This window comes from Symphalangus syndactylus, chromosome 5 (assembly GCF_028878055.3).
Source record: "Symphalangus syndactylus isolate Jambi chromosome 5, NHGRI_mSymSyn1-v2.1_pri, whole genome shotgun sequence".
Lineage (NCBI taxonomy): Eukaryota > Metazoa > Chordata > Mammalia > Primates > Hylobatidae > Symphalangus > Symphalangus syndactylus.
The window spans coordinates 66,132,385-66,155,148 of record NC_072427.2 but is presented as its reverse complement, the minus strand read 5'-3'; the positions used below and the strand labels follow the sequence as shown (position 1 = coordinate 66,155,148).

Here is a 22,764-nt window from a genome sequence, read left to right as displayed (position 1 = left end):
ACTGCGCCACTGCACTCCAGCCTGGGCGACAGAGCAAGACTCTGTCTCAAAAAAAAAAAAAAAAAAAAAAGAATTGTCAAGATGAAGGATAATAATGGCTAATCAACATTTTTCAGTCAATTTTACCTTTTCTCTGCTCCAGATTCAATACTTCTAGATAGTACAGAGAAAAGAGACTTTTGAAACATAGAGGCTTTTTGCTTGAAAAGTACCTAAACGAGGCCAGATGTGGTGGCTCATGCCTGTAATCCCCACACTTAGGGAGGCTGAGGTGAGCGGATCAAGAGGTCAAGATATCTAGACCATCCTGGCCACAATGGTGAAACCCTGTCTCTACTAAAAATACAAAAGTTAGCTGTGTGTGGTGGTACATGCCTGTAGTCCCAGGCATGGGACTTGGGAGGCTGAGGCAGGAGTATCGCTTGAACCTGGGAGGTGGAGGTTGCAGTGAGCTGAGATCGCACCCCTGCACTCCAGCCTAGGCGACAGTGCGAGACTTCATCTCACAAAAAAAAAAAAAAAAAGGAAAACCCTCAAACAGCACCCATGTGAGGGAAGGTGCATTAGGATTGGGATGAGTGGGAAAGATATCTCTAGAACTAACTTGAATGACCACAAAGGTACCCTAGAACAAAAAGGGTGAAGGGGTTGTATAGAAAGGTTCCTAATCCTTCCAAATAACCAAGAAGCTTTGTAGGGATAGAATGTTGAGAGTCTTTGGTACTTTAGATGGTCTCTTCTGTTGTATTTATTGCTGGCCAGTAAAAGCCTCTATGGACTAACATGTCATTTCCAATTATTGTTTGCAGTACATGGTTAAACTAGGGGTGTGTGGGTAGTGGAGTAGTTAATTGACTTCTGATTGGAAACTCTGTTGGAAGCCATTTGGTTATTTTACAGTGGAACTACTAGATGAAGTGGAACAAGGCTCAGTGAGAGCAAAAGCATCTTCTGTTAGGTAAGATGGAATAATTTTCTTAATTATGATGTTTCCCAAATGTGCACATTAGGGTAGAAAGTCTTAACTCTAATTCACCAGCTGCTTAATTCCTTCGCATAAGGAAATAGAAATGAGAAGAAATATATAGGTGTTTTCTTCCATTGTTAGATAGCACGCTCAAGTCAATGTAAGCGGTGGATGAATGGGTCCTCTAGTTGATGAAGGACCACTGTCCTTAACGTTAATGAGTGGCAAAATCTGTTTTTGGTGTCAACAACAAAGAACAAGTTCACCCAAGTGTTGTTTCTTGTAAGGACAGTCTACACGCAGAAAGAACCCAGATGGAGAAAATGAAAGTTGAAGACCTAAATGTATGTGAGCCTGCTTCTCCTGCCCCTGAAACACCAACGACCTCTCTGCTGAATGACCTCAAGTACAGCCCATCAGGTGAATATAGGGGCTCTGAATTTTCTTTTTTTTTCTTTTTTTTTTGAGATGGAGTTTCGCTCTTGTTGCCCAGGCTGCAGTGCAATGGCATGATCTCGGCTCACTGCAACCTCCGCCTCCTGGGTTCAAGCAATTATCCTGCCTCTGCCTCCATAGTAGCTGCGATTACAGGCATGCGCCACCACGCCCAGCTAATTTTGTATTTTTAGTAGAGATGGAGTTTCTCCATGTTGATCAGGTTGGTCTCGAACTCCCGACCTCAGATGATCCGCCCGCCTTGGCCTCCAAAAGTGTCGTGATTACAGGCATGAGCCACTGCGCCCAGCCGAGGCTCTGAATTTTCTAGGCTCTCTCTCTTTTTTTTTTTTGAACCAAGTCAGTCAAATTCAACTAGACTCTCTTTACTGTTTAGAGTTGATGTAACCCTGAATCAAGATTCTCTACAGAATCCTAAGCTGAGCCATTGCTTCTGAGTTCTGAATTAAGATAAAATATTGTGATTCATTTGTTTATTTAATAACTGAGTACATACTGTGTGTGTACTCATAATTATTGGGGTACACTCATTCATTGGGGATTCTGAAGTATGGTATCCCTCCCCGTACTGAGCAGCAAACAGATGCTAAATAAGATAAATAAGTAAAATATATACTGTAATAGTGCCAAATGCTAAGGAGGAAAAAAAAGGAAGAGAAGTAGTATGTAGGGAGGGTGGTTTTGCAGTTTTAGGGTATCCAAGACAAGCCTTGCTGAAATAACATTTGCGTAAAGGCCTGAAGGAGGTTAGGGATCAAGCTTTCAGGATATCTTGGGGAAATGTGCTTTAGGCTGAAAAAAAAAAAAAAGACACTACTGAGATAGGAACATACCAGGATCTTGAAGGAACAGCAAGGAGATCAGAGCAGCTGGAGCAGGGAGAGAAGCAGTAGATGAGATGGGACCGGTGAATCAAAGAGGAGTTCGTAGAGCTTTGTGGGGACTTAAAACTTTTTTTTTCTGGAGACAGAGTCTCGCTCTATCCCCCAGGCTGGAGTGCAGTGGCGTGATCTTGGTTCACTGCAACCTCCACCTCCCAGGTTCAAGTGATTCTCCTGCCTCAGCCTCCTGAGTAGCTGGGATTACAAGCATGTGCCACCACGCCCGGCTAATTTTTTTTTTTTTGAGATGGAGTCTTGCTCTGTCACCCAGGCTGGAGTGCAGTGGCATGATCTCGGCTCACTGCAACCTCCACCTCCCAGGTACAAGTGATTCTCCTGCCTCATCCTCATGAGTAGCTGGGACTACAGGCGCGTGCCACTGCGCCTGGCTAATTTTTGTATTTTTAGTAGTGGTGGGTTTTCACCATGTTAGCCAGGCTGATCTCAAACTCCTGACCTTGTGATCCGCCCGCCCCAGCATCCCAAAGTGCTGGGATTACAGGCATGAACCACTGCAACCAACTGGGACTTAAACTTTTACTCTGAAATGAGAGGAGAAGCCGTTGTAGGGTTTTGGGGTTCTTTTTTTTTTTTTTTCATTAAAAACAAAACAAGGCCAGGCACAGTGGCTCACGCCTGTAATCCCAGCACTTAGGGAGGCCAAGGTGTGAGGATTGCTTGAGGCCAGGGGCTCAAGACCAGCCTGGGCAAAATAGTGGAACCCCATCTCTATAAAAAAAAAATAAAATAAGGCCGGGCATGGTGGCTCATGCCTGTAATCCCAGCACTTCAGGGGGCTGAGGTGGGCGGATTGTGCAGACTGCCTGAGCCCAGAAGTTGAAGACCAGCCTGGGCAACATGGTGAAACCCCATCTCAATTTAAATAAAATATTAAAAAATTTTGGCCAGGCGCGGTGGCTCACGCCTGTAATCCCAGCACTTTGGGAGGTCGAGGCAGGTGGATTGCCTGAGGTCAGGAGTTCGAGACCAGCCTGGCTAACATGGCAAAACCCTGTCTCTACTAAAAATACAAACATTAGCTGGGCGTGGTGGTGGGTGCCTGTAATCCCAGCTACTCAGGAGGCTGAGGCAGGAGAATTGCTTGAAACCAGGAGACAGAGGTTGCAGTGAGCCGAGATTGTGCCATTGTACTCAAGCCTGGGCAACGAGAGCAAAACTCTCTCTAAAAAAAAAAAAAAAAAAAGTGTATGCCTTGAAATATTCAAGATATAAACCTATGAGGAGGAAACATTACTGGATTATCACAGGACGTGTAGACAGTTCAGTTTATAAGATTATCATTGGTGGGGCTTTTGTTTATTTTCATTTGACAAAGAAGATGTTAATTAGTGTTCACTGTTTGATGGGCTAATGCAGGTGATAATGAAATAACATTAGACATTTGAGTTGCAATACAGTAGGAATATATAAGTATGGCCAAAATTAGTGGGAAGGCTATTCTGTTGCTGAGGAATAGAAATATATTTAATGCAATCCTTGTCCTGTAGAGAAAGAGGAGGTGACATACACAGTCATTAATCAATTCCAGCAGAAGTTTGGTGCTGCGGTAAGTATTGTCCTCAATCATTACTAGTATTGCCTGTATGTAAGTATCATGTCTGTGTCTCGTAAATTTCTTTCTTTATTTTCTTTTTGAGATGGAGTCTCACTCTGTCGCCCAGGCTGGAGTGCAGTGGAGCAATCTCGGCTCACTGTAAGCTCTGTCTCCCGGGTTCACACACTTCTCCTGCCTCAGCCTCCCGTGTAGCTGGGACTACAGGTGCCCACCACCACGCCCGGCTAATTTTTTGTATTTTTAGTAGAGACAGGGTTTCACCATGTTAGCCAGGATGGTCTCGATCTCCTGACCTCATGATCTGCCCGCCTCGGCCTCCCAAAGTGCTGGGATTACAGGCGTGAGCCACCGTGCTCAGCTATAAATTTCTTTATTATAATATTTTTGATGTTTTTTTTCCTATTAATTCAACGAAATATTTGGTGGCTGCTATATGCCTATATGCCAGGCACTGTTCTGAGCTCTTGGGTAAAACCAATCAAGACAAAGTTCCCGCCCTCAAGGAGCTTATATTCTAATGCAAGACAATAAACAAGTGCTTTTATTTTAGGTGGCAGTAAGTGCTGGGAATAAAAATAAAGCATGGTATGGGGACTAGAGTGACAAGGAGGTCCTATTTTATGCGGGATAGACAGAGAAAACATCTCTAGGGAGGTGACATTAGAACAAAGACCCGAGTAAGTAAGGGAGCCATGTAGATATCAAAGTGGAGAACTTAAAGGCTGGTTGCAGTGGCTCACGCCTGTAATCCCAGCACTTTGGGAGGCCAAGGCGGGTGGATCATGAGGTCAGGAGATTGAGACCATCCTGGCTAACACGGTGAAACCCTGTCTCTACTAAAAATACAAAAAAATAGCCGGGCATGCTGGCAGGCGCCTGTAGTCCCAGCTACTCACCAGGCTGAGTCAGGAGAATGGCGTGAACCCGGGAGGCGGAGCTTGCAATGAGCCGAGATCGTGCCACTGCACTCCAGCCTGGGCAACAGAGCGAGACTCCGTCTCAAAAAAACAAAAGTGAAGAACTTAAAAGTGGAATTAGCACGTGGAAAGGCCCTGAGGCTGAACTATTCCTGGCTTGTGTGGAGGAACAGCAGGGAGGTCAGTGTGACAGGAGCACAGTGAAGAAGAATGGTAGGAGATGGAAGGGGGCAGGAGGCAGTTCACTTAGGGCTTTCTAGACATTGTAAAGATTTTGAGTTTGACTTAAAGCCATTGGCAGTTTCAGATAAGAGTCAGAATTTTTTTTTTTTTTTTTTTTTTTTTTTTTGAGATGGAGTCTCACCCTGTGACCCAGGCTGGAGTTTGGTGGGGCGATCTTGGCTCACCTCAACCTCCGCCTCCCAGGTTCAAGCGATTCTCCTGGCTCAGCCTCCCAAGTAGCTGGGATTACAGGCACACACCACCACGCCAGCTAATTTTTGTATTTTTAGTAGTAGAGATGGGGTTTTGCCATATTGGCCAGGCTGGTCTCAAACTCCTGACCTCAGGTGATCTGCCTATCTCAGCCTCCCAAAGTGCTGGGATTACAGGTGTAAGCCACTGTGCCTGGCCCGTGGATGCATTTTTAAAAGGAAAGTTAGCTATCAACAGGTTATTTTTTAAGTCTGAACTAAACAGAAAATTTTTATTAAAAAATAGCATTATTGAGATACAATCCACATGCCATACAATTTATTTAGTTAAAATGTACAGCTCACTTTCTTTTAGTATATTCACAGAGTTGTACGTAAAGCAACATAATAAATTTTAGAATATTTTCAATATACCAGAAAGAAACCCCACACCCCTTATCCATCACTCCTAATCACTCCTCAGCCCTTGGCAACCACTAAAACAGCCTGGCCAACATGGCAAAACCCCATCTCTACTAAAAATACAAAAATTAGCCGGGTGTGGTGGCGGGCACTTGTAATCCCAGCTACTGGGGAGGCTGAGTGGGAAGAGGTGGAGGGTACAGTGAGCCGAGATCATGCCACTATACTCCAGCCTGGGAAACAGAGTGAGACTCTGTCTCAAAAAACAAAACAAAACAAAACAAAAAAAAACAGGCTGGACGCGGTGGCTCATGCCTGTAATCCCAGCACTTTGGGAGGCCGAGATGGGTGAATCACAAGGTCAGGAGTTCGAGACCAGCCTGACCAACATCGTGAACCCTGTCTCTACTAAAAACACAAAAATTAGCTGGGTGTGGTGGTGCATGTCTGTAATCCCAGCTACTCAGGAGGCTGAGGCAGGAAAATTGCTTGAACCCAGGAGGCAGAGGTTGCAGTGAGTTGAGATCATGCCACTGCACTCCAACCTAGGCGACAGAGTGACTCTATCTCAAAAAAAAAAAAATAAATAAATAAATAAATAAATAAATAAAATAATAAAATACGTAGTTTTTTTGACAGGCTTTGTTTACTTAGCATAATGTTTTCAAGGTTCATCCACATTGTAGCTTATATCAGTATTTCACTTCTTTTTATTGCCAAATAATATTCCTTATAAATTAAAAAAAATTTTTTTGAGACGGGGTCTTGCTCTGTCACTCAGATTGGAGTGCAGTGGCACAATCAGAGTTCACTGCAGCCTGGACCTCCTGGGCTCAAGCAATCCTCCCACCTTAGCCTCCCAAGTAGTTGAGACTACAGCATGTGCCACGACACCTAGCTAATTCTTTTATATTTTTTGTAGAGACAACGTCTCGTTATGTTGCCTAGGCTGGTCTCAAACTACTGGGCTCAAGCAATCCACCTGCCTCGGCTTCCCAAAGTGCTGGAATTAGAGGTGTAAGCCACCACAGTTAGCCGCCAAATCATATTCTATTGTATGGATATACTACATTTTATTTATCCATTCACCATTTGATGGACATTTGGGTTGTTTCTTCTTTGTGGTTATTGTGAATAATGCTACTATGAACATTCATGGACAAGCTTCTGTGTGGATGATTTTTATTTCTCTTGGATAGTTACCTAGGAGTGAAATTGCTAGATCATATGGTAACTCTGTGTTTTAACTTTTTTGAGGAATGGCCAGACTTTTTTCCAAAGCTGTTACACTATTTTACATTTATATCAGCAGTCTGTGAGGGTTCCAATTTCTTATTTATTTATTTATTTATTTATTTATTTTTTTGAGAGGGAGTCTCACTCTGTCGCCCAGGCTGGAGTGCAGTGGTGCCATCTCAGCTCACTGCAAGCTCTGCCTCCCAGGTTCACACCATTCTCCTGCCTCAGCCTCCCGAGTAGCTGGGACTACAGGCGCCCGCCACCATGCCCGGCTTATTATTTTTTTTTATATTTCTAGTAGAGACAGGGTTTCACCGTGTTAGCCAGGGTGATCTCGATCTCCTGACCTCATGATCTGCCCGCCTCAGCCTCCCAAAATGCTGGGACTACAGGAGTAAGCCACCGCGCCCAGCCGTTCCAATTTCTTTACATCCTTGCCAACACTTATCTGTAATTTTGAGTATAGCCATCCTAGTGGGTATGAAGTGGTATCTTATTGTGGTTTTGATTTGCATTTCTGTGATGGCTAATGATGTTGAACATTTCCATGAGCTTACTAGCCGTTTGTATAACTTCTCTGGAGAAATGTCTGTTTAGATCCTTTTCCTTTTATTTTTTGAGACAGAGTCTCGCTTGGTAGCCCAGGCTGGAGTGCAGTGGCATGATCTTGGCTCACTGCAACCTCCACCTCCTAGGATCTCTAGCAATCCTCCCACCTCAGCCTCCTGAGTAACTTGGACTATAGGCGTGTACCACCATGCCCAGCTCTTTTTTTTTTTTTTTTTTTAAGAGATGAGGTCTTGCTATGTTCCCCAAGCTGGTCTTGAACTCCTGGACTCAAGCAGTCTGTCTTCCTTGGCCTCCCAAAGTACTGGGATTGCAGGCGTGAGCCACTGCGCCCAGCCTTAATTTTTGTATTTTGTGTAAAGACAATTTCTCACTATGTTGCCCTGGCTGGTCTCGAACTCCTGGGCTCAAGCAATCTGTCCTCCTCAGCCTCCCTCAGTGCTAGGATTACAGGCATGAGCCACCATGCCCAAACCTTTTCCTATTTTTTAATTGAGTTGAAATAATTATTTTTATCATTGAGTTGTAAGAATTATTTATGTATCAACAGATTCTTTAAAGGGTCCGTGACAACAATAAAAACAAAATGAGGGTAAGAACTTGTGGCCAGGAGTGGTGGCTCACTCTTGTAATAACAGCACTTTTGGAGGCCAAGGCAGGCAGATCACTTGAGCCCAGGAGTTACAGACCAGCCTAGGCAACAAGGCAAACCCACCTCTACAAAAAATACAAATAATTAGCTGGGCATAGTGGCACAGGTCTGTAGTTCCAGCTACCCGGGAGGCTGAGATGAGAGGATCAGCTAAGCCCTGGAGGTCGAGGCTGCAGGAAGCTAAGGTAGGAGGATAGCTTGAGCCCAGGAGTTCATGCCACAGTGAGCTATGATCTGTACTCCAGCCTGAAGGACAGCATGAGACTGTCTCAAAAAAACAAAACAAAACAAAAAAACAACAAAAAAAAAGCTTTTGCTCTGGAAGTTTGAAGAGGTAATTAGGAATTCTCATCAACAGAGAATGCAGCTTTTGTTGCCAGTTCTGCAGCCGTCTGATTGGGAATGAAGCTGAAATTCAGTGCCATTTTCTCATCATTGATGAAAGATACTCAGAATTGAGAACACTTTATGCTCTCTAAAGGGAGATATGTTGCTAGTGTAAATTACTATGCCTTTCTGTTATTGAATAATTTATCTACCTATAAAATGGGGAGAATCTTTTATCATGCAAATATTTTTATGAATTATGGATTAAGGATTATAGAATTGTGTAATGAAATAGGGTGAGATTATAGATAATCAAAGGACAAGAGTGTGTACCTGGGGTACCACTATTTCAGTTTTTTTTGTTTTTTGTTTTTTTTTTTTACACAGGCTGAAGTGCATCACCATGGCTCACTGCAGCCTCAGCCTCCCAGGCTCAAGTGATCCTCCCACTTTAGCCTCCTGAGTAGTGCAGGTGTGCACCACCATGCCTGGATAATTTTTTGTATTTTTTGTACAGACACTGTTCTGCCCAGTCTGGTCTGAAACCCTTGGGTTCAAGCGATCCTCCTTCCTCAGCTTCCCAAAGTGCTGGGATTATAGGCATGAGCCACGGCGCCCGTCTGCTATTTCAGTTTTGAGTAATTCAGTGAATCCGAGGCTTTAAGGGACCTGAAGAGTCCTTGTTTCTGTCTTTCTGAGCAGTGGATATTCTGAGACTTAGCCACCACATATATTCCTTTCAGTTGTGGTAAATTGCCCTGTGTTAGGGCATGCCATAGTTTGCATAAGGGATCTTGTCTTAAAGATTATAATTCAGGGCCAGGCTTGGTAGCTCACACCCGTAATCCCAGCACTTTGAGAGGCCAAGGCGGGTAGATCACTTGAGGTCAGGAGTTTGAGACCAGCCTGACCAACATAGCGACACCCTGTCACTACTAAAAATACAAAATTAGCTGGTCGTGGTGGTGCATGCCTGTAATCCCAGCTACTTGGGAGGTTGAGGGAAGAGAATCACTTGATTCTCTTGATCCACCGAGAGGTGGAGGTTGCAGTGAGTCAAGATCGTGCCATTGCACTCCAGCCTGGCAACAAGAGTGAAACTCTGTCTCAATTTAAAAAACAAAAACAGATTATGATTCTTTCTCTGTAGCATCAGTGGTAACAAAAGGTGCCTGAGTTTTCAACTTTTATTGTCATTTGGGGTCTGAGTGATTTATTTTCCAGCTGTGGAACACTTTTGCTAAAACAGAAAAAAAGAATCAGAAGTATTCAGTGCTGATTGATGTGTGTGTGTAAAACAGACTGTTTTGGATTAATCAAATTTTGTAAGTTTGACAAAGATGATGCACTTTGTTTACTGCTGACCATTGTACTTGTGCCAATCATGATGTTATCATGCCAACATTTATCCCCTGAAAGTTTTTCCTTTCCTTCTTTTTCTTACCAGATACTCCATATCAAGAAGCAGAATGTCCTGAGTGTGGCAGCAGAAGGAGCGAATATGTGTCGCCATGGCAAACTGTGCTGGCTGCAGGTCAAAGATTTTTGAAAAACTTTTTATTTTGAAGTAATTATAGAGCCACTAGTAGATTTTTTCTTTCTTTCTTTTTGAAAACTGTATTTTAGAGATGGAGTCTCACTCTGTCACTGAGGCCACAGTGCAGATCATAGCTCACTGCAGCATTGAACTCCTGGGCTCATGCTGTCTGTCCTCACTTTAGCCTCCTGAGTAGCTGGGACTACAGATGAGTGTCACCACACCCAGCTTTGTTTTTTTGAGATGGGGTCTTGTTGCGTTGCCCAGGCTGATCTCAAACTCCTCGCCTCATGTAATCCTCTTGCCTTAGCCCGGCTAGTCACTAGGATTACAGGGATAGGCCACTGCACCTGGCTCACTGGTAGATTTATTAATTGTCTTCTTTCTGTCACCCTAGTGTCATTGTTGCATAACTTGTTGGAATGTTCTTCCTTCTCCTGGTACTCACTTTATTCTTTTCAAAAGGAGAGAGCTTCTGTCTCTTTATAGATTCACTTTTTTTTTTTTAAGCTCAGTAACAAGAATAGGTTCACTGTTAAAGCCATTAGTGCTGTCTCTCGGGCTCTGCTGGAGGTCTTTCCCAGCTCTGTTCTATCACCTTAGTTCTATGAAGAGTGTCGTCTCTTTTCATTCTGAGGTGGTAGCTTTCCACAGCAGGTTTCTCACCATGTCATTTTAGTTTCCCTGGACCTGGGAGATATTAGATGAGGGTCTCTATTATTACTACTATTATTATTATTATTATTATTATTTTGAGACAAAGTCTTGCTCTTGTTGCCCAGGCTGGAGTGTAATGATGCGATCTCAGCTCACCACAACCTCCGCCTCCTGGGTTCAAGTGATTCTCCTGCCTCAGCCTCCTGTGTAGCTGGGACTATAGGCACGTGCCACCACACCTGGCTAATTTTGTGTTTTTAGTAGATATGGGGTTTCACCATGTTGGCCAGGCTGGTCACAAACTCCTGATCTCAAGTGATCCACCCACCTTGGCCTCCCAAAGTGCTAGGATTACAGGCGTGAGCCACCACCCCTGGCCAATATTTTTTAAAAGTTTGTAGTTAGCCTTGAAGAATAGCTAGCTAGAGGATGGATAGCTTTTGGGTCCCTCTTCCTTTACTTTTTTTTTTTTTTTTTCCAGAGATGAGGTCTCCCTATATTGTCCAGGCTGGTCTCAAACTCCTGGTCTCAAGCAATCCTTCTGAGTCAGCCCAACCGCAAAGTGCTGGGGTTACAGGCATGAGCCACTGCAGCTAGCCAAGCTTAGCTTTTAGATGACTAGGTTTGAATTAGCAGCACAAATACAAATTACTTAAAACAACCCTAAACTTCTATCTACCAAAACAAAAGAGAGTAGACTTCTGGTAACACAGGTCTGGGCAGTTCTAGGTTATTTCCTAAATTGTCCCCTTTGGTTTTCTGGGTATCAGAGGAACATGCAGTTGGCTACGGCTGTCCTTTCTTTTTGTTTTCTTTCTTTCTTTCTTTTCTTTTCTTTTTTTTTTGAGGCAGGGTCTTGCTCTATTGCATGGGCTGGAGTGCAGTGACATAATCTTGGTTCACTACAACCTCCGCCTCCCAGGTTCAAGTGATTCTTGTGCCTCAGCCTCCTGAGTAGCTGGGATTACAGGCATGAGCCAACATGCCTGGCTAATTTTTGTCTTTTTAGTAGATATGGGGTTTCACCATGTTGGCCAGGCTGGTCTCGAATTCCTGGCCTCAGGTGATCTGCCCACCTCAACCTCCCAAAGTGCTGGGATTACAGGTGTGAGCCACTGTGCCTGGCCTACAGCTGTCCTTTCTGCAACTGGAAGCAAATTAATGGACACGTTTTCCCCAACCATTTCCTTGGGCTTGTGTGTTTAATTTTTTAACTAAAAGCATCATGTGCACTTGTATTAAAAGCAAAAGAGCCGGGCGCGGTGGCTCACGCTTGTAATCCCAGCACTTTGGGAGGCCGAGGCGGGCGGATCACGAGGTCAGGAGATCGAGACCACGGTGAAACCCCGTCTCTACTAAAAATACAAAAAATTAGCCGGGCGTGGTGGCGGGCGCCTGTAGTCCCAGCTACTCGGAGAGGCTGAGGCAGGAGAATGGCGTGAACCCGGGAGGCGGAGCTTGCAGTGAGCCGAGATTGCGCCACTGCACTCCAGCCTGGGCGACAGAGCGAGACTCCGTCTCAAAAAAAAAAAAAAAAAAAAAAAAAAAAGCAAAAGAAAAAAATCAAATTTAAGAGAAAAAAAAACCTCCACTCCACTTCAGAGGCACTTTTATTTTTTTATTATTATTATTTTTTGAGATGGAATTTTGCTCTTGTTGCCTGGAGGCTGGAGAGTAGTGGCACGATCTCGGCTCACCACAACCTCCGCCTCCCGAGTTCAAGCAATTCTCCTGCCTCAGCCTCTCCCGAGTAGCCGAGATTACAGGCATGTGCCACCACGCCCGGCTAATGTATTTTTAGTGGAGACGGGGTTTCTCCATTTTGGTCAGGCTGGTCTCGAACTCCTGACCTCAGGTGATCCACCCGCCTTGGCCTCCCATAGTGCTGGGATCACAGGCATGAGCCACCACACCCTGCCAGAGGCACTACTTTTTTTTGAGACGGAGTTTCGCACTGTCGCCCAGGCTACAGTGCAATGGCACAATCTCGGCTCACTGCAACCTCTGCCTCCTAAGTTCAAGCGATTCTCCTGCCTCAGCCTCCAGAGTAGCTGGGACTACAGGCTCCCGCCACCACGCTCAGCTAATTTTTGTATTTTTAATAGAGACGGGGTTTCACCACGTTGGCCAGGCTCAGCCTTCCAAAGTGCTGGGCGTGAGCCACCACACCTGGCTTAGAGGCACTACTTTAAAAAAAAAAAAAAAAAAAAAAAGAGTTGAATAGGCCAGGCGCAGTGGCTCACACCTGTAATCCCAGCACTTTGGGAGGCTGAGGTGGGCAGATCACAAGGTCAGAAGTTCGAGATTAGCCTGGCCAACATGGTGAAACCCTGTCTCTATTAAAAATACAAAAATTAGCCGGGCATGGTGGCGCATGTCTGTAATCCTAGCTACTAATGGTGCTGAGGCAGGCGGATCACTTGGACCCGGGAGGAGGAGGTTTCATTGAGCCGCGATCGTTCCACTGCACTCCAACCTGGGCAACACAGCTAGACTCCTTCTCAAAAAAAAAAAGAATTGGATAACAGGATTGTTATATTTGTGCAGTACTTTACAATTTACAAAATACTTTGACAAACATTAGGGGAGTCAACTACTTTTAACACATTGAAATGTAGTTTCTGGTATTTTCCTGTTTCTTTTTTTTTTTTTCGAGACAGGGTCTCTCTGTTGCCCAGGCTGGAGTGCAGTGGTGCAATCTCTTGGCTCACTGTACTGAATCTCTGCCTCTCAGGTTCAAGGTATTCTCCTGCCTCAGCCTCCCAGGTAGCTGGAATTATAGGCACTCACCTCTACGCCTGGCTAATTATTGTATTTTTAGTAGAGACAGGATTTTACCATGTGGCCAGGCTGGTCTCGAACTTCTAACCTCAAGTGATCTGCCTGCCTTGGCCTCCCAAAGTGCTGGGATTACAGGCCTGAGCCACCTCCCCTGGCCCGGATTTTCCTGTTTCTAATAACATGCTTATTGCTTTCTCTTGATTTATCAGTTTTACAAATAATCTATTCAATTTTATTATGATAAATAAAGATTTTGCTCCTTTATTGCACCCACTCTTCCCTAGGTCTTTCTAACTTAGTTATGTCACAATTTTTTACTAAGATAGAATTCAGAATTTATGGGAGGCTGAGGCAAGAGAATCACTTGAACTTCAGAAGTGGAGGTTGCAGTGAGCCAAGATCGTGCCCTTGCACTCCAGCTTGGGCGACGAGTGAGACTCCATCTCAAAAAAAAAAAAAAAAAAAAGACCAAATTTAGTCTATATGCTATTAAGACTGTAATGATAACTCTCTGCTGAGCCAAGGAGAATCGTTTCTTTTCTTGAACAACTTTTATTTTACATAGTTAGTAATTGCCTCATTTTATTCCTCCCTCCCTCCCTCCCTTCCGCCTTTCCCTCCTTCCTTCCCTCTCTCCCTTCCTTCCTTCTCTCCTTCTCTCCTTCCCTCCTTCCTTACTTTTTTGAGACGGGGTCTCACTCTGTTGCCCAAATGGGACTACAGGCACATCCCACCGTGATAGCTAACTTTTTGTATTTTTTGTGGAGACAGGGTTTCACCATGTTGCCCAGGCTGGTCTCAAACTCCCAGACTCAAGCAACCTACCCAGCTCAGCCTTCCAAATTGCTGGGATTACAGGCATGAGCCACTGCACCCAACCAACTTTGTTTTCTTTATACCTGTGACTAAGCTGTTCCATATCTTTAAGGATGGCATACAATTTTTTCACATGCTTAAATTTAGTGGGCTAAGGCCAAGCATGGTTTCTCATGCATGTGAGAGTGAGACCCTGTCTCAAAAAACAAACAAACAAACAAAAACACTGTTCTGCTAACCTATGTTGCATTTTTGTCTTAAAGTCATCTCTCCTGGAGCCCTCTACCCTACTGTTCCAGTGCAGGCTGTTTTCTCAAGCCTGGAAGCTGCAAGATGTAGGGGCCAAGGGAAAATTTTCCCTTTGCCCTCTGTAGGTTTGCTGAAAAATTAACTCATAAAAAGGCAGATTAAGAGGAGAAAAGACACAACAAATTTATTTAACGCGTACATGAGAACCTTCAGAACGAAGACTCAAAGATACAGGGGTAATTGTCCATTTTTATGTTTAGGTTCAACAAAGTATGGACAGCTATGGAGAAATATGATTGAACAAAAAGGATATGATCTAATGTTAATAGACTGACTGGGAAACCCAGCAAGGCCTGTCGGTCTAGATTCGTCTTGGCTCTCATAGCATGTATTTCTTCTTTCCTGGTATGCAGCAGGACCCTCTCTAGAATGGGGATCTATGACCTACTGTCAAATAAGGTGGGTCAGATCATTTTTTTATGGCCCTTTTTTACATACAGAGGCAAAGTTTTATATATATGTGTGTGTGTATGTGTATATGTGTATATATATATGTATATGTATATATACAAGTACATACATTTTTTGAGATAGAGTCTCTGTTGCCCAGGCTGGAGTATAGTGGCTCCATCATAGCTCACTTCAGCCTTGAACTCCTGGGCTCAAGAGATCCTCCTGCCCCAGCCTCCCAAATAGCTGGACTACTTGGGACTGTAGGTGCATACTACCACACCTGGCTAATTTTTGTTTGTTTTTTGTTTTTGAGATAGAATCTTGCTCTGTTGCCGAGGCTGGAGTGCAGTGGCACCATCTTGGCTCACTGCAGCCTCTGTCTCCTGGGTTCCAGCGATTCTCCTGCCTCAGCCTCCCCAGTAGCTGGGATTATAGGTGCCCACCACCATGCCCGGCTAATTTTTGCATTTTTAGTAGAGACAGGGTTTCACCATGTTGGCCAGGCTGGTCTTGAACTCCCAACCTCAGGTGATCTGCCTGCCCTGGCCTCCGAAAGTGCTGGGATTACAGGCATGGGCCACCATGCCCGGCCGATTTTTTTTTTTTTTTTTTGGAGACAGAGTCTTGCTATGTCGCCCAGGCTGGGGTGCAGTGGCGTGATCTTGGCTCACTGCACCTCCGCCTCCCAGGTTCAAGCAATTCTCCTGCCTCAGCCTCCCGAGTAGCTGGGACTACAAGTGCATGCCACCACGCCTGGCTAATTTTTTTTGTATTTTAGTAGAGATGGAGTTTCACCGTGTTGCCCAGGCTGGTCTCAAATTCCTGAGCTCAGGCAATCCGCCTGCCTCGGCCTCCCAGAGTGCTAGGGTTACAGGCATGAGCTACTGTACCCTACCTTTCTTAATTTTTAATAGAGACAAGGTCTTGCTATATTGCTCAGGCTGGTCTTGAACTCCTGAGCTCAAGTGATCCTCCTTCCTTGGCCTCCCAAAGTGCTGAGATTACAGGTGTGAGCCACCGCACCTGCCCTAGAGTAATATTTTTAGGGTTTTTTTGTTTTGTTTTGTTTTGTTTTGTTTTGTTTTGTTTTGTTTTTGAGACGAAGTGTTGCTCTTTTGCCCAGGCTGGAGTGTAATGGCACGATCTTGGCTTACTGCAGCCTCCGCCTCCTGGTTTTAAGCGATTCTCCCGTCTCAGGCTCCCAAGTAGCTTGGATTACAGGAGTGTGCTACCACACCTGGCTAATGTTTATATTTTTGATAGAGACAGAGTTTCACCATGTTGGCCAGGCTGGTGTCGAACTCCTGACCTCAGGTGATCCACCCGCCTCGGCCTCTCAAAGTGCTAGGATTACAGGTGTGAGCTGCCTTACCTGGCCTATTTTTAGGTTTTATGGCTGGCTTTAGGGAAACTGGGTTCTGGTTTCTCTGATCGCCTTCAGGGAGAACAATTCTAGTTTCTATGGCTAGCTTCAGGAAATAATGGGACCAAGAGACAGCAGGGCTGAAGGTCAGAGAAAAACTTTTACTTCTGAGGCTGTTTCAGAGGCCTTTGCTTTGGGGCATTATTTTCTGAGTCTTAACAAAGGGAAGAGGGCTAGAAGCTCACAATTCAGTGTGCAGATTTTCATTTTTCAGGCCACTGCTGATCTTCTACCCTCTTCTGTCTAAACATTCTCAACCCCAGAGCCTCTCTGGTTAGATTTATCCAGAGAATACACGATCTGTCCTCAGTGGGAGAGGAATGGGGGAGGATTACTTTGGGGGTTACATCTCCTCATGTAAACCTTCAGCCTATCCCCCTGTTTCCAGCTCCTCACTTTTCTTAGTATCTGGCACCTTTAATTCTTAAACCTTTATTTTTATTCTGTTTTGTTTTGCCTAATCTGCTTTCTCTCTGTCAGTATTTCCCACACCATTTCTTAACTTTAAATTATTTAAATATTTAATCTTTATCTCTCGTCAGATATCTTCACCATAGTTTGTAGTACAGCAGATAATTATTTTCCAAACTTTTATACTGTGTCTATTCAATTTTTATAATTAAAGTAGCAGGGGAAAACATCAGGGGTTCACTTTTTTTAATTTTTTTAATTTATTTTTTTGAGCCAGAGTCTTGCTCTGTCACCTAGGCTGGAGTGCAGTGGCACAATCTCAGCTAACTGCAACCTCTGCCTCCTGAGTTCCAGCGATTCTTGTGCCTCAACCTCCTGAGTAGCTAGGGCTACAGGTGCACACCACCAGGCCTGGCTAATTTTTGTGGTGTGGTGGCTAATGTCTGTAATTCCAATACTTTGGGAGCCAGACTCTGTCTCAAAAAAAATACATATATATGACATATATGATATATATCATATATGTCATATATGTCATGTATGATATATCACGTCATATGATATATATGCTATGTCATATATGTCATGTATGATATATATCACATGTCATATATGATATATGATATATATCATATATGTAACACCTAACACAATATATATAATATATAATATATATAAAACAAATATATATATGTATATAAAACAAAGGATACAGATAAACTCTTAGATGGAAGAGATATATAGGGCAAGGTATGGAGGAAGGGGTGCACCACCCACCCCCTCCGGGAACCTGCTCAGCTATCCAGAGGCACTGTGAATTTAGGCCTTTTTTTTTTTTTTTTTGACAGACTCTTAAAAATTAATAAAAGAAAAAAAAGGGGCCCGACATGGTGGTGCATGCCTATAATCCCAGCACTTTGGGAGGCTGAGATGGGTGGATCACTTGTGTCGAAGAATTCAATATCAGCCTTGGTAACATAAGGAGACCCCATCTCCATATTTAAAAAAATTTTTGGCCAGGTGTGGTGGCTCACGCCTGTAATCCCAGGGAGGCCAAGGCAGGCGGATCACCTGAGGTCAGGAGTTCATGACCAGCCTGGTCAACAAGGTGAAATCCCGTCTCTACTAAAAATACAAAATTAGCTGGGTGTGTTGGCGTGCACCTGTAATCCCAGCTACTTGGGAGGCTGAGGCAGGAGAATTGCTCCTAGGAGGTGGAGGTTGCAGTAAGCTGAGATCACGCCATTGCACTCCAGCCTGGGCAACAGATTAAGACTCCATCTCCAAAAAAGAAAAAAGGCCAGGTGTGGTGGCTCACGCCTGTAAATCCCAGTACTTTGGGAGGCCTGGGCGAGTGGATCACCAAACCTAGTCCCTACTAAAAATGCAACAAATTACCCGGGGGTGGTGGAAGGCACCTGTAATCCCAGCTACTTGGGAGGCTGAGGTAGGAGAATCACTTGAACCCAGGAGGCAGAGGTTTCGGTGAGCCAAGATTGCACCATTGCACTCCAGCCTGGGCAACAAGAGCGAAACTCTGTCTCAAAAAGAAAAAAATTTTTTTAATTAAAAAATAAAAAGAGAGTCTATCTCTATCACCTAGGCCAGAGTGCAGTGGTGCAAACACGGCTCACCGCAACCTGGAGCTCCTAGGCTCAAGTGATCCTCCCACCTCAGCCTCCTGAGTAGCTGGGACCACAGGTGCACCACCATGCTCAGCTGATTTTTAAATTTTTTGTACAGATGGGGTCTCCATAAGTTTTCCAGGTGGTCTTGAACTCCTGGGTTCAAGAGATCCTCCTAACTTGGCCTCCCAAAGTGCTTATGATTACAGGCGTGAGCCACCTTGCCCAGCCTCCCTTTGGGGTTTTTAATGGAGGCTTCATTATGTAGGCATAAATGATTAAGTCATTGGCCATTCATGATCAACTTAACCTTCAGCCCCTTTCTCCTCCCTGGAGGTTGGGTAGTGGGGATGAAAGTCCCAGCCCTCTAATCATGCGTTTGTCTTTCCTGTGACCAGTGCCTGTCCTGAAACTCTGGGAGCATCTAAGAGCCCCCAGGCAACAATCATCCCATTAATACACAAAAAACACTCTTATCACTCACTTTCAAGATTCTAAGGGTTTTAGGAGTTATATTTCAGGAAATCAGAAGGAAAACCAAATATTTAATTCACAATTAGAATGCCATAGATGAGACTGGTAAAATTTATTTATTTATTTATTTATTTTTATTTATTTTTTTTGAGACAAAGTCTCACTCTTGTCCTCCAGGCTGGAGTGCAATGGCACGATCTCGGCTCATTGCAACCTCCACCTCCAGGGTTCAAGCGATGCTCCTGCCTCAGCCTCCCAAGTAGCTGGGATTACAGGCTCCTGCCACCACACCTGGCTAATTTTTTTTTTTTTTTGCATTTTTAGTAGAGGCGGGGTTTCACCATGTTGGCCAGGCTGGTGTAGAACTCTTGACCTCAGGTGATCCACCCGCCTCAGCCTCCCAAAGTGCTGGGATTACAGGCATGAGCCACTGAGTCCCAGCAGAGACTGGCAACATATTAAAGTTGAAACTGTAACAAGTGAAAGTCTCGACCATGGTGGCTCAGGCCTGTAATCCCAACACTTTGGGAGGCGGAAGCAGGCAGATCACCTGAGGTCAGTAGTTTGAGATCAGCCTGGCCAACATGGTGAAACCCCGTCTCTACTAATAATACAAAAATGAGCTGGACGTAGTGGTGGGCGCCTGGAATCCCAGCTACTCAGGCGGCTGGGGTAGGAGAATCACTTGAACCCGGGAGGCGGGTGCAGTGAGCCCAGATTGTGCCATTGCACTCCAGCCTGGGCGACAGAGCAAGACTCCATCTCAAAATAAATAAATAAAAGTAGCCAAACATAGTGACATGCACCTGTGGTCCCAGCTACTTGGTAGACTGAGGCCAGAGGATCACCTGAGCCTGGGAGGCGGAGGCTGCAGTGAGCGGTGATTGCACCACTGCACTCCACTCTAGCCTGGGTGACAGAGCAAGACCCTGTCTTAAAAAAAAAAAAAAAAAAAAAAAGGCCAGGCGCGGTGTCTCATGCCTGTAATCCCAGCACTTTGGGAGGCCAAGGTGGGTGGATCACCTGAGGTCAGGAGTTCGAGACCAGCCTAGCCAACATAGTGAAACCCCACCTCTACTAAAATATACAAAAAAATTAGCCAGATGTGGTGGCAGGCCCCTGTAATCCCAGCTACTCAGAAGGCAAGAGAATCGCTTGAACCTGGGAGGCAGAGGTTGCAGTGAGCCAAGATCATGCCATTGCACTCCAGCCTGGGCAACAGGAATGAAACTGTCTCAAAAAAAAAAAAAAAAAAAAAAAAGGGAAAGTCTCTTTCACCAGCTTGTCCTTTTCTTTCCTTTTGAAAATCGCAGTGATTGTGTCTTACTTTTTTTACTTAAGAACAAATTTTACCTGTTTTCTCCAAGAATCAAGTACCTATCATTGGCTGGGCGTGGTGGCTTATGCCTGTAATCCAAGCACTTTGGGAGGCCGAGACGAGCAGAGGTCAGGAGATCGAGACCATCCTGGCTAACACGGTGAAATCTCATCTCTACTAAAAATACAAAAAAAAAAGAAAAATTAGCAGGGCATGGTGGCAGGTGCCTATAGTCCCAGCTACTCGGGAGGCTGAGGCAGGAGAATGGCGAGAACCCGGGCGGTGGAGGTTGCAGTGAGCCGAGATCATGCCACTGCACTTCAGCCTGGGCGACAGGGCGAGACTCCGTCTCAAAAAAAAAAAAAAAAAAAAAAAAAAAAGAGAAAATCACAGTGATTGTGTCTTACTTTTTTTACTTAAGAACAAATTATACCTCTTTTCTCTAAGAATCAAGTACCTATCATTTACAAGTGAAGATGTGGTGGGGCGTGGTGGCTCACGCCTGTAATCCCAGCATTTTGGAAGGCCAAGGCAGGCAGATTGCTTTAGCTTAGGAGTTTGAAACCAGCCTGGGCAACATGGCAAAGCCTAGTCTCTACAAAAAATACAAAAATCAGCTGGTTGTGGTGGTGGGCACCTGTAATCCAGGTACTTGGGAGGCTGAGGTGGGAGAATCACAAGAGCCTGGGTGGTGGAGGTTGCAGTGAGCCAAGATCACGCCACTGTTGTCCAGCCTGGGCGACAGAGCAAGGCCCTGTCTCAAAAAAAATAAAGTTTTGGGAGGCTGATACGGGTGGATCATTTGAGGTCAGGAGTTTGAGACCAGCCTGGCCAACATGGTGAAACCCCATCTCTACAAAAAATAAAAAAAACTGGCCAGGTGCAGTGGCTCATGCCTGTAATCCCAGCACTTTGGGAGGCCAAGGTGGGTAGATCACCTGAGGTCAGGAGTTCGAGACCAGCCTGGCCAATATGGTGAAACCCCTTCTCGCTGGACACGGACGCTCACGCATGTAATCCCAGCACTTTGAGAGGCCAAGGTGGGTGGATCATGAGGTCAAGAGATCGAGACCATCCTGGCCAACATGGTGAAACCCCTTCTGTACTAAAAATAACAAAACTTAGCTGGGTGTGGTGGCGTGCACCTGTAATCCCAGCTACTTGGGAGGCTGAGACAGGAGAATTGCTTGAACCCAGGAGGCAGAGGCTGCAGTGAGCCGAGATCGCACCACTGCATTCCAGCCCGGGTGACAGAGCAAGACTCTGTCTCAAAAAAAAAAGAAAAAAAAAAAAAAGTTAGCTGGGCGTGGTGCCGCATGCCTGTAATCACAGCTATCAGGAGGCCGAGGCAGGAGAATTGCTTGAACTCAGGAGGCAAGTTTGCAGTCAGCCATGATTGTGCCACTGCACTCCAGCCTGGGCAACAGAGCGAAACTTTGTCTCTAAATAAATAAATAAATAAATAAGTAAAGTGAAGATGTTAGATATTTTATCACATGTCTTTTACTCTTCATCCTCAAATTTCTGTTCCTCAGTTCTTTCTTATCCTATGGTATGTGTGTCTGGATGGTCTGTTGTAGGTGGCCACAAATTGCCGAGTTTACTTATTTGACATTTTCCTTCTGGGAAGTCGAGCTTTCAACAATGGACTTCAGATGATATTAGAAGACAAGAAAATTTTGAAGGTAAGTATATAAACCAATTCCTGTGCTATTAAGATTAGCAGCCAGGTTCTAATGACTGTTCCCTTCTGATTCCTTAGGTTATCCATGATTGTCGTTGGCTTTCTGATTGCCTCTCTCATCAGTATGGAATTTTGCTGAATAATGTCTTTGACACACAGGTACATGAAGGGAAGCACTGGATTCAAACCATTGTATACAGCTCCTGTAGATAAAAGGGCTCGTCTGGTCATCTGATGAGTGAAAGTCTTTTTAAAATTTTTTTTTTTTGGTGCTCCATTTCTGCTCACTTTTCATGTAAAATGTTTGTACAATATGTGAGAACATTTGGTGTTCTATAAAAGCACTGCAGTAAAGTTGCTTAAAATTATTTATAAAGATGTTTTCCTCATTTTGCTCCAGAATTTGTCAAATAAAGAAGTAAGATTCAGACTCCATAGCATTCAGAAACTTGAGCAATTTAGGGATCATTCAGAAGCCCGACATGGGAGACATAGCATGAGATGAACAATCACATATCTGCCTTTACCACATATGTAACAATTAAGGCAAGCTGACATCTAGCTTAGGGGTACAGGTCGTCTTGCATATGCCCCCTAAATCTATGTGGGCCCAAAACAGCCTGAAGTGATATAATTTGTCTGTCCTCTAGGGGACCTTAGAGAAATGAGAAATCCCTAGATTCTACTAGCATTATTGTTGTTGTTGTTATTATTTAGAAGTGGAGTCTTACTGTGTTGCCCAGGCTAGTCTCAAACTCTTACTCTCAAGCCGTCCTCCTGCCTCAGCCACCCAAGTAAAGGCATGAACCTCTACTAGCTCTTAGAGCTGATCTGGGTTTCTGGGTTGGCTGTGAGAGCAGTAAAACCACTAGTTTCATTATGTTTTCTTCAGGTTCTTCTAGTCTTTTCGGTTTATGA

The 22,764-nt window shown here is 44.5% G+C and overlaps 1 protein-coding gene across 5 annotated transcripts in view; it reads left to right on the top strand.

Annotated features, from left to right (window-relative positions):
* EXD1 (exonuclease 3'-5' domain containing 1) overlaps window positions 1-22,764 on the top strand; it is a 48,265-nt gene that overhangs the window by 13,640 nt on the left and 11,861 nt on the right. For 3 of the 5 annotated variants that reach the window (XM_063639108.1, XM_063639107.1, XM_055278762.2), the window contains 6 exons: window positions 901-958; window positions 1,260-1,387; window positions 3,813-3,871; window positions 9,866-9,952; window positions 21,743-21,847; window positions 21,925-22,005. In XM_063639108.1, the coding sequence (XP_063495178.1) occupies window positions 901-958; window positions 1,260-1,387; window positions 3,813-3,871; window positions 9,866-9,952; window positions 21,743-21,847; window positions 21,925-22,005 (518 nt within the window). Of the gene's footprint in view, window positions 1-900; window positions 959-1,254; window positions 1,388-3,812; window positions 3,872-9,865; window positions 9,953-21,742; window positions 21,848-21,924; window positions 22,006-22,764 lie in introns of all 5 variants that reach the window. The other 2 variants (XM_055278765.2, XM_055278763.2) reach the window with 2 other exon arrangements.